Source organism: Nyctereutes procyonoides, unplaced genomic scaffold (assembly GCF_905146905.1).
Source record: "Nyctereutes procyonoides isolate TBG_1078 unplaced genomic scaffold, NYPRO_anot_genome, whole genome shotgun sequence".
Classification (NCBI taxonomy): Eukaryota; Metazoa; Chordata; class Mammalia; order Carnivora; family Canidae; genus Nyctereutes; species Nyctereutes procyonoides.
Window position 1 is genome coordinate 240,693 of NW_026575112.1, and position 13,692 is coordinate 254,384.

A 13,692-nucleotide genomic window follows, 5' to 3' on the forward strand; every position below is an offset into this window, starting at 1 on the left:
ACACATTGCCAAATGAAAATCAATCCCAGTTGATATCACTGGCTTACAGTGGTGTATATATAGTTTCATTTGAGAAATAACATGATATAAATTCCTCTGGTACTTTCTACATATAAATTCTATTTTAAGTCACACTTGTTTACAAAGAATTCAGAGTATTATTTTATTTTACAGTGAACAAATGTTTATTGACCACCAACTAAAATCAAGGCACTCTACAAGCTTTTTTAAAAAAGAAAACAATCAGATCATGAAGGAAATTCTAATTTTATTTATTCAACTCATGTTTTCAGAATTTCATAAACACAAAGCTTGGTTTCTATTGAGGATGGCTTTTTTCAGGGCATCTTTTACATCCTTATTCCTGAGGCTGTAGATCAAGGGGTTCAACATGGGAATGATCACTGTGTAGAAGACTGAGGCCATTTTGTCTGTGTCTAGGGAATGATTTGAGCTCGGCTGTAAATACATAAAGATGAGGGTCCCATAGAAGATGGTGACTGCCAGCATGTGAGAGCCACATGTGGAGAAAGCCTTGTGCCTGCCCTCAGCTGAGCGCATCCTCAGGATGGCAGAAATAATGTACGTATAGGAGACGAAGACTATCAGAACAGAGGAAATGAATGTGATCCCAGCACAGGCAAAGATCCACAGCTGTTTGGAGTGAGTGTCTGAACAGGTTAGCCTAAGGAGAGGCATGTCATCACAATAGAAATGATTGATGATATTGGAATGACAATAGGAGAGGCGAAAAGTGAGGATGGTATGAAACAGTGCCATCAGAAAGCTATAGCTGTAGGGAACAGCTACAAGCTGAATGCGGATTCCTGGGGACATTACAACCATGTAGAGGAGAGGGTTACAAATGGCCACGTATCGGTCATAGGCCATGGATGCCAGTAGCAAGCACTCAGATACCATGAAAGTGAGGAAACAGCCTAACTGAGCAGCACATGCATTGAAGGAGATAACATTTTGTTTGTACAAGAAATTGCCAAGCATTTTGGGTGTAATGACAGAAGCATAACAGAAATCAACAAAAGCTAGGTTGCTAAGAAAGAAGTACATTGGTGTGTTAGTAAGTCTTGAATCTGTTCTAATGACTAGGATCAAACCTAGATTGCCTACTACTGTCAAGAAGTAAATAGATAAGAAAACCACAAAGAAGGGCATCTTCAACTCCTTTTGATCTGTGAGGCCCATGAGAATAAACTCCTGTACTTGGGTACAATTTATCTGAGCCATATCTCTTAAAGGCATCTGCACAGGGAAGTAGAGAAAAGAGTTAAATTCAAGTTCTCATTCATATAAGTAGTATTTTTATACGTTAATATCTTGTAAAGAGGTTTTGTTACTGATATAAAGGTTGTTAGCATTTTGAGTTTCTGGGGATGAGATGGAGAACAGGAAGGGTTGTGTGTGGAAACACCCTATTTCTCTTCTCTCAAATCCATTGTATATTTAAAGATGAGACAGTGGAACAGTCCACATGGACTTGGTTTCTGTTCAAAGGTCTTGTGCATTAAGCTATTTAAAACTATAATGTGACTTATTAAAGTGTTTAAGCTATTGTTTTTCTGGAAAAAACTTAACATTAGTAACATAAGGGAAGATAAATCTTCTGCGGTGACATCACCCTGACAGATCTGTCATTGTATCTGTGCAGACATAAATCTGCATTGTCCCAATCCTGGCAAAAACGTTGTATTTTCTATTTTACTTTAATAATTTATCACTAAAAGTCCCTTCTAGGTTGCAGAATAATCTTCATAGTTATGTTTATGATTTATATACTAAAAATGGGTAAGTATGAAAGGTATAATGAGGTGTTTATTGGCCTCATTGGATCTCACTTAAACCTTTATTGTAAAAACCATCTTATTATGCTCACCTTATAGATGAGGAAGAGGAAATTAAAACAGTTAACACCTGAAACAAAAGCAGACAGATGGTCTGAGTAGTTAGTTGGGTTTCATACCCATATTGTTTTGACTCAGGAGTCCTTATCTCATTATTATTTAAATTTTGCTTGCTATCATTGCACTAACATCTTTATCTCTGTAGCATGACCGAAGAGAATGGACCCTCATAAATTTTATAATATATTATAAAATACATTTAATATAATCTATATTAACATAATATAATGCATGTAATATATTATATATTGCATGGTATTATATAATAAGTTATATATTATAAATTATAATATATTATAAATTGATACTTGCTTTCCAAGAGTTTTGGAAATTTAAGTCTCTTTATAGATCAATTATATTTAACTGATTTACCTTTTATTAAGGAAATATAGAGTTGAATTATGTTTTATGTATTAATTTTCATTTTCTTGCTTTAAGATAGATCTCTATTTATTTTTCTTATTCATTTTGCCTGAATTTCTTTTTTCTTTTTTTGAAGGACTTATAATTAATATGATTTATTACTTTGAAATAGAAGGTGTTATGTGTGTTGCCCATGGAGCTAACCAATTTAGATCTCTCTATGTATATATCCATATAATTCTGCTAATTTTTAATCACTAGATATTTAATCTTTAGTGGTCTATAAAAGGCAGATAATGATATTATCTAAATCAGAGGAACACAACAAATAGTTCTTGGCACTAGCGATTGACTTTAGTAATTGAATTATTGAGTACCTAAATAAAATTTATTGAAATTTATTTTAAAAAAGCATAAACATTATAGAACCATATTCTTACTATTAATGTCAAATGTCATCTCTATTTTATCTTTCCCTTTTTTTATCTCTCTGTCTCTTTCTTTCCCACCCTTAATCCTGAGAAATGAAAACAATTTTTTTGATAACTCCAGAAATTACAATGGGAATAAATATGCAAATAAAATAAAATCTCATGTTTCTTCAAATTTTCTTCAGAATTTACTAATAGCTGTTTCATAGCTCTTACAACTATTATTCAATAGACCCAAAACCACATTTTAGTTATTTTTTTGTTTGGTTTAGTCAGTATGTTTAATGGGAAACATTGTGTGTTAAGCAATAACTTTCAAAGAATATTTATTTACTTTAATTTTATCCTAAATAAGTGTATCTTCCCTTCTGAAACTTTAATGTGGATGGAGTTTTAATATATAATTATAGCAACATGGAAATTGAGATAAAAACTTAGCAATTCATTCATTCCAAATATCTAATTCGCATATTAAAATGAAAATCGGGCGGCCCCGGTGGCTCAGCGGTTTAGCGCCACCTACAGCCCAGGGTGTGATCCTGGAGACCGAGGATCGAGTCCCAGGTCAGGCTCCCTGCATGGAGCCTGCTTCTCCCTCTGCCTTTGTCTCTCGGCCTGTTTCTTTCTCTCTCTCTCTCTCTCTCTCTCTCTCTGTATTCTCATGAGTAAATATAAAATCTTTAAAAAAATGAAAGTCAATTTGAAGAAAATTTTTTTTCATTACCCAGCATTCACTTGTCTTTCACACTGTTTTCTGTTCTACAAGAATCTGTTCTAATTAGTCAAAATATTCCTGGTTAAGATTCTAAAAATTAAATCACAATCTAGTCCCAGTTACAACACAGTTTCAAATAAGTTGCATTCTGACATAACAAACACCATCACCATTTTCACCAACCTCAGTAGATAAGCAACTTACCTACAGACCTAAGCAACATCTCCTACTCTGATCTATAAGTAAGACTGCACTCTCCTTTTCTCCTTCTCTTGAATATGTTCACCGCCACTCCCTTATAAGCCTATATCAATTCACTCACTCTCTCTTTCAATAATGTATGTTGAAAACCATTGATTTCTAGGCACTGCTGTCTGAAGACAGAGCAGCCAAAGAATAGGAAGTAGAATAGACTGGAAAGATAGAAAAGCTTTATCCAAATTTCCTTTTTTTGGTCTCTCTTTTTTTTTTCTCAATTGCTTTTGCTCCACTTCCAAAACAAAAACTCTGACATTTGTACATACAAATCATTTTACTTTGTATTAAAAATAAAATGTGGATAATTATATTTAAAACTATATGCAACTTTTTACAGTCTCATCTCTGAATATTTTTATAATACCAATTCTATTCAATACTCTCTACCATGAATGGATATCCATTGGTCCAGTTAATAGAATTGATCTCCACTTGTCAATACCAATATGCCCTTCCATGCTTCTCCATTTTGTTCTTGCTGTTTCTAGTAGTCTTCTCTACAAGCAAAATAGATGATGAAGGGAAATTCATTTATCATTAAAGCCTGCTGAAACAACATCTATTCACTGAAGAGCTACTTTCCATGTCAACATATTTCATTTTTTCCTATAGAATCACATTAGGCATAATTCACTTGTAGCTTTTGCCACATGTATAACAACTCTCTGTTTCCATACCTCTTCCCCTGCTGGGTGTTAGTTAGAAACTTACAGTTGAGCGCCATGCTGTTTTTTTGTCATTTCCTGATGCAGTCCCTTCTAAATATTAGGTAATGAAAAATTAAATAGTAATGTTGGGTTAACTAATTTAAGATTAATATCATAATTATATTTGAATATCTCTTCCCCTTCTTCTTATCATCATTAATTTATAAAACATTTCTAAGGGCACATTGGTGGCCTTTGTCCAATATGCTACCTGCTAATCCTAAGTAAGATCTCTAGTTACTGTAAATGCAGAAGTACAGGTCTCACAGATTATAATCTGGTAAATCATGCCCTGATTTTTCCAAATTTCCTCAGACAGTCTAAACTGGAATTTGTATTTTATTTGATCTAAAGATAAATTATATATGTGAAATAAAATATATATAAGAAATAAATATCTAATCTAAAAGTAAATATGTACATGTAAAAATATATTTTTAAATCTAAAAAGAAATATATAAATATATATAACTAATGTAAAAAAAAGAGAAAGCACTGTTTACTTTTCTCTTACAAAATGCACTCCAAACTTTTTTTTATCTAGTCAATTGTATTATACTCTATTTAATTTTTAAAATTCTTGTCTTGAGCTACTATAGGGATAATATTACATGTCAATATGTCAAAGTCCAACATTTTGAAATCTGCTCTCCTCACCTACCTGGGTAGAATGTGCTCCTATTTCTCTTCATTACAGCTCTGAATAGCAGCTGACTGCATGTATTTGTTAGTGTCTCTGTCCCAAAGGGTCTTATCTCAGAGCATGATGCAAATAAGATTATCAGAAAAATTACAGTCCATGTTCAACCGGGATCTCTGTTTTTGAAGAACTGCATATGTATAGTTCTGCATTTAGTATAATGCTATTGCTCTATGGTTCTCCTAAATCTTAAAATATTATGATTAGTCAACTTTTTTAAAAAAATATTTTGGTTATAGTAGATTATTAGGGTCAGTCTTTGAAATTGGCTTTTAAAGACAGGTATCAATTACCTTTTTAAAATTCTTATAACTTCTTATGAAATATTTATCTAATTCCTCTAAGGACTTATCCCTTAATACTATATGTACAAGGAATTTGGTAAAAGCACTAGGCATTAGCTTGTATCCTGGTCATTCTGACCTAGATGATGTACAAGATATATATTTTCAATTTAATGTGTGGGGAAAGAAGCATGGATGTGAGTTTTATATACTGGTTATGAATTTAAAATGTTCCCCTTACTTTTCTTCTAATAAAAACTAACTATAATACTGGGCTACAATAGAATTAAGAAAGGGATAGAATCTTTTTTTTTCATTATGTATAAACAGGACACTTTGAAGGAGAAAATATAGCAATGCTTTAAAATTACAACCTGCTTACATTGTGTAAATGATGACCAAACTAGGTAAAGATAAAGCTAGGGATCAAGCTAAGGAATTGTGTATGTTTGAATTGTATGTTCTATATATTAAATAATTCTTTTTTGAATATTTACTGTGTCTCTTCCCCTCCCCTCTGGATTGGGGAACACATCTGGCACTAATGGCTAGATATCCTGTCTCTGCTTGTGCCTTGTTATAAAATGCCAGGACTTGCAGTTTGGTATCAAAATGTCTGACCATTATGTATAGTACAACACATAACACAAAAACAAACAAAATCCTTAGGAGTACCAGTATTGGTTCTGAAGAAGCCATTCAAACTTAAATTTAATTAAAAGGAAACTCTTACTAATAAATCAGAAATATTTAAAGAGTCCAGAAATTAAATTTGAAACATCAACTCTTTTTCATGTTTTATCTTAAAATAATGTATCAGGTTAAATAATTAAATAGAATGTAACCGATAGAAGACATTTTATAGAGGGCCATGGAAAACCAACACTATATTTTCTATGGGAGTTTATAAACTTTATTCAGTGAAGCCTGCATATACTTCACATGATGGTCTTATTGAATGTCATTTCAATGCTTTCTATTCAGACTTGTAGAAACCACTATAAGCACCTATATATAGCTCATGATTAGTTCCTCCCAAGCATACATTTCCCCCACTCAAGTCTCATCACAAACATGATTTATAGAGCATAGTGTCTATGAATACATGTGTAATAAAGATCATGCCCAGTGAGCAGAACTTGGCTGCTCAGACAAATAAATGTAGTACATTAAGGATTTCTGTCTTGTAACATTAGATCAATATATCAATATTTTAACATTGATTAGCCATGGTTGTGTACTAAAAGACTACATAATTTTGTTCTTTCTTATTATTTAGTGGATCTTTAAGTTCTCATACCTAAGTTCAGGGTAATAAGAAGATTCCAAAGGACTATGTGGACTCCTTGCTTACATATATATATGTAATATGTATAGAGACATCTGCTCTAGCAGTCCATTCTAAAACTATGACCATTAGTCAAGAATTTTATAATAAACTAAAAAAAAAAAGAAAAGAGAAGAAAAGACAATGCAAAGTATCAACTAACAGCTTTGTCACAATATTAGTGCAACTGATAAAAGAAAACATTTCTCTGGGATGTCTCATATTTCTTGTCCCTAAATAGGGGATTTTAGAATTAATTTAACTTAATTAGTAGGGAAATTAGTAGGGGTTATTTTAAAAAGGATTTTTGGGAATAATTTTTTTTAAAGATTTTATTTTATTTATTCATAGAGACAGAGAGAGGCAGCGACACAGGCAGAGGGAGAAGCAGGCACCACACAGAAAGCCTGACATGGGACTCGATCCCGGGTCTACCGGGATCACACCCTGGGCTGCAGGTGGCACTAAACCGCTGCGCCACCGGGGCTGCCCGATTTTGGGGAATAATTCAATTGCAATGTTTTCATGTCTATGAATCTAATTTTGTAGTATTATATTTTTTCTTATATCATAATTATTATGACTAAAAGTTTAGTGACTATACTTGAAGGATCTCTTCAACACTGAAATTCATTTATAATTAAAGTGAAGATACCCATAGAATGTTAATTTGATTTTCCATATTCAGGCATATCTCCAAGATATTGGGACTTAGGTTCCAGACGACTGTAATAAAAAAAAGTTTCACAATAAAGCAAATCAACTGAATTTTTTTTTTTGGTTTCCTAAGTCATATAAATGTTATGTTTACACTATACTGTAATCTACTAAGAGTGCAATAGTAGAATGTCTAAAAATATACATACCTTAATTTTTTAAATGACAACCTTATTGCTAAAATATGTTAACCATCAACTGAGCTTTCAGATGGTCATTATCACTGATCACAGTTCACCATCAAAAAAGTTTGACAGATGAAAATAGGGGAAGGGAAGGAAAAATAAAGTAAGCAAAAACAGAGAGGAAGGCAAAGAGTAAGAGACTCAACTATAGGGAACAAACTGAGGGTTGCTGGAAGGATGTGGTAAATGGGTGATAGGCATTAAGAAGGGCACTTGATGTAATGGGTACTGGGTGTTATATGCAAGTGATGAATTAGTAAATTCTACCGCTGAAACTAATACCACAATATATGTTAATTAACTAGAGTTCAAACAAAATCTTGAAAGGAAGGAAAGTTTGAAATATTGTGAGAATGACCAAAATGTTCCAGAGACACAAAATGAGCAAATGCCATTGGAAAAAGGGTGCCAATAGACTTGCTCAATGCAGCGTTGCCACAAACTTTCTAAAAACTGCAATGTCTGCAAAATGTAATAAAGCAAAAGTACAGTGAATTGAGGTATTCTCTTATCTCTTCCAATGTAGTTCTTTGATTATTTGTCAAGACTCATTCATAAGGCCAAATGTCAGAATCACCCATAGAGCTAATTAAAATATGGTGGACTTATTGACCTTTATCTGGTGATGCTGAATAGGACTGAGATATAGTCTGGTTACCTCCATTCCCCAAAATTGTACAACAGTTTTTGGTGTACACTCACTGATCAAGAACTATCAGAAGACATAACAAAAATATTTATAAATACAATTAACATTTCCCTCTAATGACATAGGAATCCTCACAAACATGATTCCTGGAATGTCTAATGATATCCTAAGACAGTACATATATTACACACAATAAAAAAGGCTGTTATTTAGAGTAAAGAGAAAGAGAAATCTTACAGAACCCAGTATATTTATGAATCAACATGAAAATATCAATGATTAAGAAAGAATTAGGGAGTTTTATTTTAAATATAACTTTCAGTTTAATTTTACTAACTTGGCTGTGAAGAGGAATTTAGCAATCCGTAATTACAGTTCCTCAAGATGTAGTGATCCACTATACCTCAACATAACGAGTCAGAAAGTGAAAAAGAAGCCTAATGATAAGAAGGATCAACTTATTTCTCTCAGCCATATTTTATTGCTCTGTTCAAACTTATTTAATTTTTTAACTTACACATCTTCCAACCAATGGAAATATTTCTTCCAAATTGAGTATCTATGTACAAAGTTAGTGAATAATGCTTGTTTCTGCATTAACCTTTATTTCCAAGAACTTCAGTTTACCTTTTAATTCTATGCTTCCCAAATTCTAGCTCCTTTTAATTCCTAGAATTACTTGTACACCTATAAGTTTGCTACCTAATGTTTGCCTTCTCTGAAATATGGTACCCTAACTTAACCATCTAATCATTTACCTATGGAGCTCTAAAATTACATTGATTTAGAAGATCAGCATGAGTTTTTCAGAAATCTCTGTAAGGCAGCCTTCACATCCTTATTCCGCAGGCTGTAGATCATGGGATTCAACATGGGGATCACCAGGGTATAAAATACAGAAGCAATTTTATCAGTATCCAATGAGTAGTTAGTTTGAGGCTGCAAATACATGAATAGTAGTGTTCCGTAGAAAACTGTGACTGCCATCATATGTGAAGCACATGTGGAAAAGGCTTTTTTCCTTCCTTCTGATGAATGCATCCTTAGAATGGACAAAACAATGTTGAAATAGGATACTAGAACTATAATCAAGGATAAAACCAAATTTGTAGCTGCAGATATAAATACTATTGTCTCTGGAAGGTAAGTATCTGAGCAGGACAATGTTAACAGAGGGACAATATCACAGAAAAAATGATTGATTACATTGGAAGAGCAAAAAGACAGAGAAAATATACAAGATGAAACTACAAGTGCTGTGGAAAAACTGTAGAGGTATGTGAGGGACACCAAGAAAAGGCAAATCTGTGGAGATACCACCACCATGTAGAGCAGGGGGTTGCAAATGGCCACATAGCGGTCATAGGCCATCACAGCTAAGGTGAATACCTCAGCTACAATGAAAACCAAGAATCCTCCCAGTTGGGTGGCACATTCATAGTACAAAGTGGTTTTCTCTTTTACTAAAAAATTGAAGAGCATCTTAGGGGAAATGACAGTAGAATCGCCAAGATTGATGATAGCCAAGTGCCTGAGGAAGAAGTACATGGGCGTTTGAAGCTGCGAGTCAACACTGGTGAGGGTGATGATGCCCAGGTTTCCTGCCACAGTCAGCCCATAGATCACCAGGAAAACAAAGAAGAGTGGCATCTGGAGGTCTGGGCGGTCTGAGACTCCCACGAGAACAAACGCAGTGATCTGTGTGAAATTTCCAGGAGCCATCTAAGGGTTTGAATAGTCATCTGTTTGGAGAGGAAAAGGAGAAGTGGTTACAAACTTTGAGGAATTATTTTCTGGGAAGGTCATTAGAAGGCATATTCTTTAGGTGAGATTTCCTGGAATCATGTATTAATCCAACTCAGTTATTAAAATCGAGGCATGAGGACTAGCAAATTAAACTTTGTGATCATTTGGAAGAGAGAAAAGGCAAGTATAGCAAAATAAATAGATGATCCAGCATCATGCATTATTTGAGGATTTACTTCCTCACAGTCTTTTTAAAATTGTGAGAATCTTATTAGTTTGCAAAAATTTGAAGCCATGATTCATATATTCATATCATGTCTCTTGAGTGTGAGAAAAGCTTGAGGAATTGTTTGGCTCCAAATAATCCAATTGTCTCCTTGTGATTTCCTAACCTGGGACTTGTTGCTTTTTTTCTGAAGATTAGATGATTCTATTCTTTATCCTGCCCCATTTTCTTTATCCTATCTTTCTATAACTTTTATTTGATGGAAATTGAATTAATAATTTCTACCATTCATATCTGTTACCTGCTTTTTCTCATTTTCCATTTTATTAACCCAGACAAAAATACATGGAGATATGTCTTTTATTTTTCCGGATGACTAATTTTCTTTCCAGCTTTCAGAAAAATGAGATCTGTGAAATTTACAAACTTTTGTAAAACAACCCACCATGCCTTATTGGATACCACTTTCTTATCTTCCCTATCATAACTTTTCCTTATTGTCCCACAAGTTACAAGATTCCTACTATTCTTTCTACTATGTTTATTTTTATTCTTTTTAAAAGATGTTATTCACTTATTCATGAAAGACATACATATGGAGAGGCAGGGAGGGACATAAGCATAGGGAGAAGCAGAATCCCTGCAGGGAGCCCGAGGTGGTGGCCCTGGGATCAAGTCCTGAGCCAAAGGCAGATGCTCAATTGCTGAGTCACCCAGCCATCCCACTATGTTTATTTTTAAAAGTCACTTTAAATTTATAAAATTTGGGGGATCTCTGGGTGGCTCAGCAGTTTAGCCTCACCTTCAGCCCAGGGTGTGATCCTGGAGACCCGGGATCAAGTCCCACATCAGGCTCCCTGCATGGGGCCTGCTTCTTCCTCTGCCTGTGTCTCTGCCTCTCTCTCTCTATCTCTGTGTGTGTGTGTCTCTCATGAATAAATAAGTGGAATATTTTTAAAAATTATAAAATTGTATAACTAGTTATTAAATGTTAATATATCTGGCCTTCATTTTTAGTTGATCTTTTACTTGGTATATTTTCCCCATTTTGATATTTTTCACTACTGTAATGATAAACTTCCTTACACTATAGAGCTTCTGTGATAATTTCATTGCATATATTTGTCAAAGAATCAGCATGCTGTTATAACATGACTGAATATTCTCCTGGATATGTTTGTTTCAAGGATGGTCATATGTTCTTAACTAAGTCCAATTAGAATCCCTTCCTAATCACAACTGATAGTTCCAGTGGTGGGTACCTGGCCCAAAGAAGTCCTATGATGATCTCTTTTTTTTTTTTCCTATGATGATCTCTTATCTAAAGACCTGGAATTAAATTCTAGAGCATTAAGACTATATCATTTAACATAACATCTACCCTTTAGCAAACTTTAAGTATATACACATCATCATCATCATTATCATCATCATCATAATCAACATCATAAAAGTGGGTAGGAGGAAACATATGGAGATGATGGATATATTTATAATACGTTGTGGTGATGATTTCACTGATGTATCTCCAAACTCATCAAATTGTACCCATCAAACACGTATACAGCTTTTTGTATGTCAACCATACCTCAAGTAAGTGTTTTTTTTTAAAGACTATAGATCATAAATGCCTGAACTGTTAAAGCTTAAGCTATTGACATTTTCTTTCCTAAAATAGGATGGAATAGAAACAAAAGCAAAAATGAACTATTGGGACTTCATCAAGATAAGAAGCTTTTGCACAGCAAAGGATACAGTCAACAAAACTCAAAGACAACCCACAGAATGGGAGAAGATATTTGCAAATAACATATCAGATAAAGGGCTAGTTTCCAAAATCTATAAAGAACTTATTAAACTCAACACCAAAGAAACAAACAATCCAATCATGAAATGGGCAAAAGACATGAAGAGAAATCTCACAGAGGAAGACATAGACATGGCCAACATGCACATGAGAAAATGCTCTGCATCACTTGCCATCAGGGAAATACAAATCAAAACCACAATGAGATACCACCTCACACCAGTGAGAATGGGGAAAATTAATAAGGCAGGAAACAACAAATGTTGGAGAGGATGCGGAGAAAAGGGAACCCTCTTACACTGTTGGTGGGAATGTGAACTGGTGCAGCCACTCTGGAAAACTGTGTGGAGGTTCCTCAAAGAATTAAAAATAGACCTGCCCTACGACCCAGCAATTGCACTGTTAGGGATTTACCCCGAAGATTCAGATGCAATGAAACGCCGGGGCACCTGCACCCCGATGTTTCTAGCAGCCATGTCCACAATAGCCAAACTGTGGAAGGAGCCTCGGTGCCCATCGAAAGATGAATGGATAAAGAAGATGTGGTTTATGTATACAATGGAATATTACTCAGCCATTAGAAACAACAAATACCCACCATTTGCTTCAACGTGGATGGAACTGGAGGGTATTATGCTGAGTGAAGTAAGTCAATCGGAGAAGGACAAACAGTGTATGTTCTCACTCATTTGGGGAATATGAATAATAGTGAAGGGGAATATAAGGGAAGGGAGAAGAAATGTGTGGGAGATATCAGAAAGGGACACAGAACATAAAGACTTCTAACTCTGGGAAATGAACTAGGGGTGGTGGAAGGGGAGGAGGGCGGGGGGTGGGGGTGAATGGGTGACGGGCATGAAGGGGGACACTTGGCGGGATGAGCACTGGGTGTTATTCTGTATGTTGGTAAATTGAACACCAATAAAAATTAATTTATAAAAAAAAAATGAAAAAAAAAAATAAAAAAAAAATAAAGACTATAGATCATAAATGCCTGAACTGTTAAAGCTTAAGCTATTGACATTTTCTTTCCTAAAATAGGATGGAATAGAAAAAAAATCTATTCTGCACTGAGGAAAAAGAGTGAAGCAACAATAGAGAAAGAATTAAAGGAGCAAAACTGAAACAACTTCTAACTATGCTGAGAATTTACTACATCATCATTCCTATCTTGGTTTGAGTCTTCTTCTTCTTCTTCTTCTTCTTTTTTTTTTTTTTGAGTCTATCTTCTTACTTATTTATTTACCAAGTATTTGCTGATTTTCTACTTGTGCCAGAGAATATGTTCAAGCTTCAGATAAATTATTTGCCCCTCAGCTTATGAGCTTTTTATTCCAATAATAAGGAAAAGAGAGAAGACTGGTAATGGAACTTACAGATGAGATGATTGCAGGTTGTAATGAGAACAATAAATAAATTGAATGAAAAAGATACATTAGGATAAACTGGGATAATTATGTCACATGAGATGTTAGGGGAAGGCCTTTCTGAGAGGGTCACATTTGAATTCAAACCTAAAGCATGAGAATGAGCTAATTATTTCATAAATCACAGGAAAAATGTTCCTAGATTCCAGGTGGGAATGTATTTCTTGAAGGTGTTGCTCAGGGAAAGAAAAGACTTTAGTTTTTTATTTGTTTTTAAAGGGGAACTTAACA

The 13,692-nt window shown here is 34.2% G+C and overlaps 2 protein-coding genes across 2 annotated transcripts; both read right to left on the reverse strand.

Moving 5' to 3' along the window:
• Positions 1-297: 297 nt before the first annotated feature.
• LOC129514897 (olfactory receptor 1044-like) lies at positions 298-1,245 on the reverse strand. Its single transcript, XM_055333588.1, has one exon. The coding sequence runs from the start codon at positions 1,243-1,245 to the stop codon at positions 298-300; it is 948 nt and encodes a 315-aa protein (XP_055189563.1).
• Positions 1,246-9,047: 7,802 nt separating this feature from the next.
• On the reverse strand, positions 9,048-9,977 carry LOC129514932 (olfactory receptor 8J3-like). Its single transcript, XM_055333623.1, has one exon. It carries the CDS (start codon positions 9,975-9,977, stop codon positions 9,048-9,050), a length of 930 nt encoding a protein of 309 aa, XP_055189598.1.
• Positions 9,978-13,692: the final 3,715 nt, after the last annotated feature.

Bases quoted from the DNA above. Each gene is read 5' to 3' on its own strand.
- LOC129514897 (XM_055333588.1), bottom strand. From the start codon at position 1,245: ATGGCTCAGATAAATTGTACCCAAGTACAGGAGTTTATTCTCATGGGC.
- LOC129514932 (XM_055333623.1), bottom strand. From the start codon at position 9,977: ATGGCTCCTGGAAATTTCACACAGATCACTGCGTTTGTTCTCGTGGGA.